The sequence below is a fragment of the Centrocercus urophasianus genome, unplaced genomic scaffold, assembly GCF_019232065.1.
Source record: "Centrocercus urophasianus isolate 14NV4802_14NV808 unplaced genomic scaffold, USGS_Curo_1.0 seq_12, whole genome shotgun sequence".
NCBI lineage: Eukaryota > Metazoa > Chordata > Aves > Galliformes > Phasianidae > Centrocercus > Centrocercus urophasianus.
Genome location: NW_024884364.1, coordinates 36,869,761 through 36,881,375, shown reverse-complemented (window position 1 = coordinate 36,881,375; position 11,615 = coordinate 36,869,761). Strand labels below are relative to the sequence as shown.

Here is an 11,615-nt window from a genome sequence, read left to right as displayed (position 1 = left end):
AAAGGTCCCTTCCCACCCAAACCGTTCTATGATTCTGTGATTCATTTTCAGGGTGTAACACGAGGATTTTAGGGTTCCAGCCCGTGAAACGCCTTTGCCAGGCGGGAGACACACAGCAGACGAAGCCACATCCACGCACAGGCGTCAGCTGCCTGGCAGCCGCTCCTCCCCGCGCCAAGCCCTGTGGGCGGGGTTCTCCTGGGCACGCCCCGCCCCCCTGTGCCCGGGACGGGGAGTCCCGTGACACATGCGCGGTAGCTCCGGCACCGCCGAGCTTCGGGGAGTCGCGGAGCAGTGCGGGAGTCAGCGGCGCTCGGCCGGCGGCGCTCGGCCACTCGCACAGCGACCGCCGGGCGGGCGGCAGCGGTGAGTCAGGGGCAGCGCTGCGGGGGTCGGGAGGGACGGCAGCGGGGAGATGGTGGCCGCGGGTTGGGGGAGTTCTGAGTGTTGGTGTGACTGCCGAGGGCGCCGGGCTTGGTGTCGGAACGCGTGGCGGTCCGTCGGCAGCGCTCTTTCCCCTGCAGCTGCGGGTGGTGGGGCTCGCCGAGCCGCCGGGATTCTGTGCTCGGCGCTGGGAAGGGAGTCTGTCCTTCCCGGCACTGCCAAGTTCTTTCTAGAGGGGAGAAGCAGCAGCACAACAAGGAGCTTTATCCGTCTGTAAACTTTTTTCACTTCTAGCAGCCGCCCAAAGACTCGGTCAGTGCTGGGTGAGAAGCAGTGGGGGCTGGGAGGCCGCTGCACCGGGGATCTGGTGGAGCTCTGCTGAGCCTAACGCTGCCGGGAGAGCGTCTCCTTCTTCTGGACGTGGAGCTGGAGGGGGCAGAGAGCCTCAGCATCCTCCCAGCTGCGACTGGGGTTGGCTGGGGTGGGAGCAAAACCGAGAGGAACGGAGCCAGTGGGTAAGGGGATGAAGGCTTCAGGAAGAAAGAGGTGCTTGGGAAGCTCGTGCTTTGGATTACCTCTTTGTTATGGATGAGTCTTAATAACGCTGAGGAATACCTGGAGGGTGGTTATCTCGTGGATGGAGCCAGGCTCTGTTTAGTGGTGTGCAGCAAGGGGACAAGGGACGATGAGCACAGACTGGAGCACAGGAAGTGCCATACAGACATGAGAAAGAAGTTGCTTATTGTGCTGGTGACAGGGCACTGGAACAGGCTGCCCAGAGATGTGCTTGGAGGCTCCTTCTCTGGAGATATCCAAAACCCACGTGAGTGCTTTCCTGTGTGACCTACTGTAGGGAGCCTGCTTTAGCAGAGGGTTGGACTAGATTTGCTCCAGAAGTCCCTTCTGACAACTGTGGTACTGTGAGTCTGAGGAGAGGGACAGTTACACAGGTATTGGAATTCTAAATTAAGATCCTTGCCTTAGACTTGTTTTGGACACCGTTGCTTCTGATTTCCCCTGATTTCCCGTCTTCTCGCCATGTTGGCAGCATTGTTCATACAGCAGTTCGTGGAGTATTAGCTACAGGCTCAGGCTAACCTTCACGCTTCTTCTGATTAACCTCATTATTGCTTCTGTCTAGTTCTCTGCTCTGCCACAGGAATGCTTATGACAGCTTAACGTGTGCATGGGCTTTACTTATTTCTCTATAAGAAAACATGCATGTAACAGCACTGTCTTTTTTTTTTTTTTGTGTGTGTGTGTGTGTGTGTATATATGTATGTATACAAAGCCAGGCAGACATATGCAGCCCCGTTCAAAGAGATGGCTGTGGCCAGTTGGGCCCTCAGTAGCACGAGGGAGTGCCGTTAATAAAGTGATTGTGGGGGAGGCCAGCTCTGTGAGGCAGCTGGCAGCCATAGGTATCCAGGAAGAGTGAGTTTGTGAGAGCAGTTCCCACTGCTTGCCAGGGCAATGAGACTAGAAGCCAGGAAAGAGGGGGTGAAGGAGTTCTGTATAGAAATGCTGTACACAGCTGCAGAAGTGAGACTTTTTACTCATCTGTTCAGCCGTCTCACTTCTAGATAAGGAAAGCCTGTTTTCCAAAGCAGGTTAAAAGAGCCTGGATTCCTGAGCACTTCTGTTTCCTTGGAATTGGCAAACATCAGGAAATCCCCAGGCAAAACATGGATTATCTTTCTCACGCAAGTTCATCCAGGGATTTGCAGCCAAGTAATGCTACAAGATTCTGTGTTAGCTCAAACAGCAGAGCATGGCATCTTGTTAATAACACCTAAGGTGTTGAGATTAGGACATAGTGACATTGATTTTTCTCTGGTTAATGGTAAGGAGCAACGCACAACTACAGTAACTACTAATATTGTCATTTCCTGAAACGTTCCAAATGAAAAGGTTTTTTTTTTTTTTTTATTTCAATTCAGTCTCCTCATACATCTACACTGAACTACAGTTAACCACTAAGTAATAACCTACTGTTCATTGCATAGAAATTCCTGTTATACTCAGAGTGTGAAAGTGCAAAGCTTTCAAGAAACAATTGCTCATCTAAACCTGTACTGCTTTTGCAAATCAAGCTCACAGATTTTGGAAAGGTACCCTTAAAATAAAATGCGTTTAGTTAGTGCCCACACTTAAACAGCATTTTAATGTTACTCTGTAGAGTCATGAGGGAACGTTGAGGCAAAATCACAGACAAAATGTGCTTTAGCATTAGCTTGTTTTAGGCCATACCATTAGGAAATGTTTGTGTTTTCTGTGCTGTTTTAAGCAGCTCTTTTTTCCTGTCATCTTTTACCTCATGTTGTCCTGTCTATCTCTGTGGTCTGCTTCCCTTGTAAGAGCTTAACCACTTTCTATGCACATGATGAGGTAGATCACAAAATTAATAATACTCAGGAAAAAATAAGTCTGACCTGCATCTGACCCTGCGTCGTTTTCCTAACCCAGCAGCTCTTAGAACCAGCTGGGTGGGTGAGGGAGCACACAACATGCAGCTGGTACCACTTATTCCAAGTGAGTGTAGTGGAAAAAATAATAAGTCCTTTACTCCTCTCATACAAAAATCCTGTAAATCTTTGCTTTGTATGTTCCCAATTTTTCCTGGTTCCTATGGATGAGGATTTTATTCTCTGCACAGTCCTGTCAAGGTCTTTCGCTTTCAGGCCCTCAGCTCAATTCTGAATTTCTCTGCTGCTTTTCATACCACCTTGCTCTCTCCTCTTGATTTCCCACCGGCTGTGTTTCCAGGGTGCTACCTTTCTCTAGCTTGTGTTTCTGTAGTGTTTCTTTTGCTCCAGCCTCCAAAGACAGTCATTCTTCCCCACCCCTCCCCGCATCCCTCGCTTCCTCTCTCACATTATAAACAAAAGTACTTGCAGTGTGCAGTAGAAAACAATGCAGTGCTGGCAAGGGAGTGGACTAAATGACCTAATGTCTAATATCTGTTCTCCTGCCAGCTATTTATATTCAAGTTTAGATGTCAGTAACACTTTGACCTTTTGAAATCTAATCTGACAATACCCAGACTTTTCTTTGTTTACCCTTGTTCTGTTTACTGATTCTTGTTTAGTAAAATTTGATAGGTGTTTGTGAGCTCTGAAATGAGCTTATCTGATCACCATCAGTTTTGTTGTAGCACAGGTCAGCTGATGATTCGTAACATTTCAAAAGCAAAGCCTATCTGCATACAGGGTAAAGAAACTGTGTGGTCACTACCTAAAGTCACGCCATGTTTAGAAGGAAGTATATTTGTGAAAAGCTGATATATAAATGTTTTAGGCTGGAGCTCACTTTTACCCAAGCTGATAGGTAAGGATTATGTAAAACATCTTTGAAAGTTATGCAGCTGCTCAGAAATACACTTAGAAAAGGTGAGAAACATATTTGCACAGCCCAATATAACAGAGTTTGCGTTTGAGGCTAAGACTTCCAAGACAATACAGTGGCACATCAATTTGTCCTTAAATCCGTATCTCTAAATGAACTGTCAGGTGTGTAATATCTATTACCATTAGCTATATTTCTAAGTGTTTAGTATTGAACATCTAAGAATGATTCTTTTTTCACTCAGAAAACTTAGATTTGTTATCTTGCCGGTGGGAAGCAGTTTATAGGAATGCTACCGGATAGTGGCATTCGTCAGACATGAACTTTTGCACCTGCTTGTGGATAAACCTGCCAGGCTTATCAGTGTACTATTTACTGACCCTGTATGTATACTTCCGCTTGTAGATCCTTACTTCTAAGCATTTGCTAAAGCTGGGAGGAGAAGCATCTCCCTTTTCATTCTTTTCCTAACCTTCATTCTCGCTGTAGTTGGAAAGAGGTTTCAACAGCAGTATCCTCACCAAACTCTTGCCTGCCTTCCTGTAGCAATGCCCTGCAGCATCTGAAATTAGTGCAGTCCTTGACATTTTCTTTCAGCGCTGCTGAGCAATCTGAGTATCAGAAATGAAATGGACTCGCTGTGCTATTTTCTGTTCGCTGCTGCTGCTTATCAGAGCTGTGGGCAGCAACAAAATAAAGGCATGACTTAGGATGAAGAACTGAGTGTGTGGCTTTGTAAGCAGCTTAGCCGATCTAAGCATGTCCTACTGCTTGGAAAAAGCTCTTGCTTTTCCTCTCCATCCTTGTTAAATTTTGCATTTTGACTTTTTCCCTAATACTATATAGTCAACTGGACCAGGAGATGATTTGTTTTTAAACAAACTCAGGCACACAGAAGGCTTTCCATTAGCTGAAGGGCTGCCAGCCAGAACCTGTGTTGGCTCAGGAAGCGGGACAGTGTGGCCGTCTGGGGGAGGGACAACCTGCTTGAACAGCTTTACTGGTGTTGAGCTAAGTGAAGCAGCAGTGCATAACTATCTTTCTCTGCTGTCATCATTGGAGAACAGCAGCTTGAATGGCTGGTCCATGGAATTTCTTCCAAGAGGGGCAAGGACCGGTGAATAAATCTGGGGGGGGACAAAGTCAGGCAAGAAGCAGGATAAGAAAGCTTATCTTTTATGAAAAGACTGCTTGTGGCAAACTGTAAAGCCCAGCTACAAGCTCATCATGTGTACATTTGTCTTGGAAAAACTGAAATGTCAAAGTGTTTTCATGATGGCTATTCTTTTGGAGCTCTGGGCAAAGGTTAGATGGAATTTCTGTTCAGGTGACTTGATAGACATGAAAATACAAAAGGTTGAGCTGCAGCCACTGGTGGCAGAAAACCTAAGAAGATTCTCCAGTGACTTCTGTAGTGTGTGTCATTTGTATGTGTATACAACAGCATTACCACATTAAAAAGAAAAAAATCAATGACCTTTTTGTGTGTATTAGAGATTCCTGTCCTTTTCCACATTCTCTAGGTGATGGAGAAGGTATACAGCCCATAGGGTGGGTGAGAAACCCACCATTTGAATCTTCTAAAAACAAATGTTGGGCATTGAAATACAGTGGATGATCTTCCTGTTGCAAATAATTTTTTAGCAATTAACTCTTATCCTAATTGCATGGGTTTTTGACATAACTAAGATAAATCGTATCTTCAAATGTGGTTAATTTTTTGCGCTAATTTGGCATGTCAGTGTGAAACTGATTTCAATGTGTAAAATTTTCCTTGCCCTAAGTCTTTTAAAACTGATTTTTAAAGCCAAAATCCTTCAGAATGTTCTTGTTTTATATATTTTTTTTCATGCTTCCTACTCACAAGCGGAATGTGTAATGCACTGAATCACTTCATAAGCAGGAGAGCATCAGTAGTTTTATTGTTCTCATTCTGGGAGCCGCTCTACTGCTTTCAGTGCTGGAAAGCATCAGAAGTTCTTTGTAACTATACTCTGATACTGGTGGCTTTGTGACTACTGGAACTCTTTGGCTTTGTTTGTTGTGGAGTTATGCTGTGGTTGATCACAGAGAGACTGTGACTTAAAGCTTTTGTATGGTATTTATTTCAAAATTAACTTGTCATCCAGGCTTTTCTTGAATGACGATGTTCAAAATGATTCTGTAGTATGCTTTATTTAGGAAAACTTCCACAAATACAACTTTATTTTTCTACCGTTGTGTACTAGCTGACTGAAAAGGACCAGTGAGTATAATTGTTGGACTGGAGGACATGAGGAAACTCTAGGAAGACACAAAGCCCTTTTGCTAAAGGAAAGCCATCTAAAAACAGGAAAACCCTTTGAATAGAAATATTGTTAAAGTATTTGGCATTTCTAGTAACTCTTATGGAATTGTATCAGTTTAAGATGAAAATCGGTACTTGATGTGTAAACAAAAGGCAGTTTGTTGTCAGGACTTAAAGGGGATGCAGAACTAGTTTACTGAGAGGTTGGCTTCAATGGCAAATGCAGTCTAGGAAGTTTATACTTCTTTTCTGCAGAAGCCTGCGAGAGTGAAGGGGTGGAAGAGGAGAGGGAGACTGATAGAGAGGTTTGGGTAAAGCTGCAATGCAGAAAATGAAACTGCCTTAGCCCAAATATGGGGGGCAATGATCTTCAGTAGAGAGTGGGTGGAGGGGAGGAGGAATTCCTTCACTCCTCTTCATGGCTGAAGCCAAACCATCTTGTTACTATCTTGTTTTACTACGCTGCAAACATGTAAATCATCCGGAATGATTGTGTGTAAGCTAGTTCAAATGTGTAATGCTTTAGAAGATACAGTCAGGATGTGTGCACGCTTAATTTATATGGAAATTCAAGTAATGCTGATGAGAAGAGGAAAAAGAGGGTGGCTGTTGTGAGAGAAGGAAGTAGCAATATTAAATAAAGATATATTTTCTGCTTTGTGTAAGCTACTTACCCTATAACTGGCTGAAGTTCTTTTATGGTTTCTAGTGTCATATACCTTTGTGTGCTCTTTTTATGAAGTCCCCCTATGTGTCAGAAAAAAATTATAAAAATTCTGTAGTAGCAGTTGTTCCCCGTTATCATTTTTCCTGGTTATCATATAACTCAATAAGATGAGCCATGTATTTATAGCTTTCTTATAATTATTCTGGCACTTCTGTGCAATTTAATTTTTGTGTGACTGGAAAATCCCATTAAAACATGCTCTGAAATGCCATCGTATGTGCGTTGCTTCAGGGGAAAACAGGCTGAGTGGAAACTTGTATGGAAATGTGCTGATGGTGCATAAATATTTGGAAGACAAGGCTTTGTTTGCACATTTCTCTGTGAAGTGCTACACTAAACTTTTTATTGCTTCTGGATAATTTTTTTAAATTAAATGAGGTGTGAGACATTGGACTACCAAGCATGTCCTAAATGCAATTTCCAAACAGAGCTGAATATTCACCACACCTTTTCTTCACAGAAGAGCAAAATAAACTTTATGAAGTGGCAGGCTTAGGTTAGTTATAAAATTATTGCATGCACAGCAAATGCATAAAATGATTCGTGTTTCTTTTGGCTATGAAAGTTCACGTTCTGAGCATTTTTTTTCCGCGTTTCCCTTTTCTTCAAAAATCGCTTTAGTTTAGAATTGCTTTTGCTCCTTAACCTTCAGAGCAGTGCGACAATTTCAACAGCCTCAGAGAATTGAGGATAATCTTTCTCAAATGTACAGAATTGTCAAATCTTTCTTCTCTTCATCTGGGAAGAGTATTGGATACGGGCTGATGCAGTTGGAGGTTGAATTTTGTACAGCTGGTTTCTGTTATTGGGAAAAGCAGGAAAGTACTGTTTGTGACATTTGGGTCGATTTTTAAAAGAAGTGTTGGGGAAGAAATATCTGTAAGGATTTCCAACTAGGAAAAATTGTACATTTTTTTAGCCTTGGTCTTGTCACCTTTTCTGAATGAGGTGAACACCATTCTTGCAATGAACATTTATTCTGGTGGATGGACTCTTGCTCAGGTACTGTTGTTTGACTTTCTGTGTCCTTTTATTATTGAAGAAGCTGGTAAGAAATTTTGGAGAGAAAGCTACTGAAAACAGTGATAATGGAAGTCCTAAACCGGATTTTAAATTTGTAGCCTGTGATTGCAAGTTTCACTCCATGTGTGGGGTGCTTTTTGTCTGGGGAGTGTTTGCAGGGGTGGGAGGTGGCTGCATTGCCTCCTGCTTACCGGGTTAGCTGTGTGCCTGGTTTTTTTGTTTTGTTTTGTTTTTGTTTTGTTTTTTTTACCCCCCTGGTGTTTCTGACCAAAACCTCTGATGTTTTGGGTTTTTTGTTCTTAGATTGGGCTCTGTGGTATGCAGTGCATCAGTGTTTTGTTTCTGTTAATTAGCTTTAAGTACATTCAACACACTGCTTGAATTTGAGAAGAGTGGAGTCCTTTGACTAGACTGAATTCTTACCAGATTACCGTTTGATATCTCAAAGGAGAACACAGCTTTTGAAGATGAGACAAATGCACGGGCTGCTCAAAAAATCCGTTCTTACTTTGATATGAAGTGTTTTGTTTGTTTGGATTTGATGTTTTTGTTTGCTGTCTCTTTTGTTGTCATAGTGTTCTGTAGTTTTATCTTTCTGTTTGTTTGTTTGGTTTTGCTTGGTGTTTTTTTGTTTTTAATTTCTAATTCCCTCCAGCTGTAGGTAAGCTTGGTGTTTTCAGGTTTTGCCCTGGAAATGGAGGGTTTGGGTTGGGCCTACTCATACTTAGCAGCTCATTCACTGATGTCTTGCTTGAAAGGAGTTTCATGTTATCTGTTTGTAGTCTGCTTGTTTGTTGAAGGAGTTCTCTAGCTCCACAGGAAGTTTTGCTAGCTATTCACTGTTGTCCCATAACAACCTGTGAATCTGTGTTGAGAAATGATGTTATCTAGAGCTTCCTTCCTCACAGCTTCTTGCTGCTTTGCTTGTAGTCATGCACTTTGGATTTGGTTCAGCTTAGGTGTGTCTTACGGAAGCAAAACTCCCAATTGCCACCTCTTTCATTGCTTTGGTTCACACTGTGGAATCGTTTAAAAAGAATGAAACTGAATTACTTTTGGCTGAAAGTAAATGTGCTCCGAAACCATACCTAATGCAGGCCAACAACCATACAGTATTCACTTCAGCTCATGGAACCAAATCGGACCGATTGCTAAGCAAGATTTTCACCATGTCTGTTGTGTTAGTGTTGGGCCCTCAGTACCAACTGCTTTGTTCGTTAGACTTGCTTCTATTGCTCTGCATTCCTGACTAATGTGAGCATAGTCATCGACAGAGATAAATCTGCAGCGCTTATAGGCTATTATCCATGATGCTGTACTGGTTTCAAAGGAGTCCATCTATTCAGGCCAAAGTTTGAGTAGATACTATTGAAGTAGTTAACAGCCTGAGTTTGATTTGGAAGCCATCACTTAAACTGTAATTAGATCAGGGAGCACCACAACTGTAATTGAAACTATTTTCTTGTCTTTGTCACCTCTTGCTCTTTCCTACTTCAGTAATCTCAGTTCTCTTCTGTTCTCTACTATAGGTGTTTTTTTGTGACCCAGCTGTTAATCAAATCACAATGTTCTTAGACTCCTCCCATGTGCTGGCTGTGCTACTTTCCTATTTTCATTTGTTCATCTTTGTCTTGGTAACTTGTAAATGTTTGTGCACGCTGAGGCTGTAGGCTTGTTGACTGCCTACTCTCTGCCAGTGAAAATGGGTAATGATTTGCAGTTATCCAAGGCACCTTCTAACTGAAAGGCTTCCACAATGGTGAAACCCATCTGTACTTCACTGAAAACTTTATAGGGTTTCTCTGTTCTTCTTAATCATTGATTTTCAGGGAACACTTAAGGTAATGCATGAAGAAGTCTCAATGTCAGATTTGGTTTAAAGGCATTGGAAGAGAGCGAAAGTTAGAATGATTGCGTTATATGGTATCACTGTTTCTGATGCAATACAAAACCAGGATAAACATACAGCTTACTGTTGATGGTCTTATGTAAGCATGCATCATTCCCCCTTAAAAAAAAAAAAAAAAAAAGTAGAGGAATTGATTATTGCTGTGTCAGTGTTTACATGGGTTATCAAGTTCATTACTCCAAATTTGAATTCCCAAAGCAGAGTCATTATGTCTAACCTGTAGCAGTATCTTTTAATATCAAGCTTGCAGAAACTTGGGGTGTTTGAGTTGCTGCTACATATGCTGAAGAGAAAGGTCTCTTGAACATTTGTGTAGCTTTGGGTGTCAATCCTGCTGGTTATGTCAGCATTCATTTTTCCCAAGAACTGCCCCATATGTCCCAATGTGCTTGGAAACAATGAAACTAGCCAAAACCTTCTTCAAAAAGGAAAGCGGTATTTCTTCTCTGAACAGGTGTCCTGCTCGCCAAAACGTGTGTGTTGAGAAATCTTTGGAAGGAAGGTAAGGAAGAGCTGTCTTAACTTACTGGAGGAGCTTGACAGGGACCAGGGAATAAATAGCCAGAATATTATTGCAGCTCTAAAACAACAGGGGAAAAAAAATAATAAAAGCTTTCAGAATGGATCATGAAGCTGAGGTAGAAGCTTAAGACTACAGCTTCAGCCAGCTGAAACATTGCCCAGTGGCAGTTGTGAGTGGCCTTTTCTGTCAAATGTGGCTCTGTAAGAGTTGTACTTAGCATGCAAGTTCTGGGAGTGATTCTATATTTTACTGATTTTAAGGCATAATGGCAGTCCCCTAAATACAAGCTTCTCTTACTGATCCAGGCTGTGGTTTCAATCCCTATGTAATCAAAATTAATGGTAATGTGTTATAATGCTGTGATTGGATAGCATTTACAAACCTGAAGAGTTTTTTCAGTTCTGTTTCACTCATATCCATGGTCTTTGTGATCTTAGATGGGACAGTTCTTTTATATCTGTCTGAGAGGTAGTTTCCAAAGTGTTTAATCTCTCTTCACTCCTGTCCTGACTCCATGGCTAGCTGCTGTTACCAACAGATCAAACTTTAAAAGTACAACCTTTTCCCATATCCTTAAAGCATGGACATCCTGCTCAGAGCGAAAGTAATATATTTCTCCACTGTCTGAATTCATGTAAATCCTTTTGTGTACTTTTCCAGAGGAAAAAGGTTTTTTTTGGAAGGGATTGCAGTAAGTAAAGTTGTAGCCTTCTGTAACATTTTCTTGCAAGGATGTAAAAGCCAAATGTAGTGGAACTGGGATCCTGCATTTTGAATAAATGACAGTTTCATAATTGTCTGCCTTCCTGCGTAATTAATTATTGCTTTCATTTTTCTTCTAAACAGACCTCCTGCAGGTGTATTTTGGTTGTTTCATTGCACCTAAAAGAGGGGTGTTTGTTTTTGTACTGAGCATCTACTGATGTTTCACTTAGTGGTGTCCCTTGAATATATTTGCTTACATAAAAAGCTCCAGCAGAACCTAAATATTTATAGTTTGAAAATGTTTGTAGTTCTTTGGGGGCATCTGGCTGTAAACTGCATCTCAGTCTCATTAATTGTGTAGGTTATGTAACTAACAACTGTATCCCTTGTTAGAGTTGTTTTGCAGAATGGAACAAAACCACCTCCCATTCCCTACCCGTGTGCTGGAGTGTACATTTCTCCCCTGTTGTGAGAGGAGCCTGCTGGCCTTCCTGTGCTCATAGTCCCTGTTAATTCAGCAAGTGAGAAATTGAGTGAGGAAAGATACAGCTGCTGCTCTATACTATCGCTTAAGGATCCTTTCCTGATGTTTTGTGAGCAACAATATTGAAAGTAGTTTGGATTTTATGTGCACTCTGTTAAATCCTCTGCCCTTTAATGGTATGTGGTACACACATGATTCAACTGAACTTATGGTCAGAAAATGGAGCCA

General features: G+C 42.2%; 1 protein-coding gene across 4 annotated transcripts in view; it reads left to right on the top strand.

Moving 5' to 3' along the window:
• Positions 1-308: 308 nt before the first annotated feature.
• The window catches only part of PRRG1 (proline rich and Gla domain 1), a 29,462-nt gene continuing 18,155 nt past the window's right edge, over positions 309-11,615 (top strand). The window contains exon 1 of one of the 4 annotated variants that reach the window (XM_042810092.1): positions 309-366. Coding sequence is in view for 1 of the 4 variants with exons in the window: in XM_042810091.1 (XP_042666025.1) it covers positions 10,059-10,177 (119 nt within the window). In the remaining 3 variants the exon portion in view is untranslated. Of the gene's footprint in view, positions 367-826; positions 900-9,964; positions 10,178-11,456; positions 11,564-11,615 lie in introns of those variants that run through there. The other 3 variants (XM_042810094.1, XM_042810091.1, XM_042810093.1) reach the window with 3 other exon arrangements.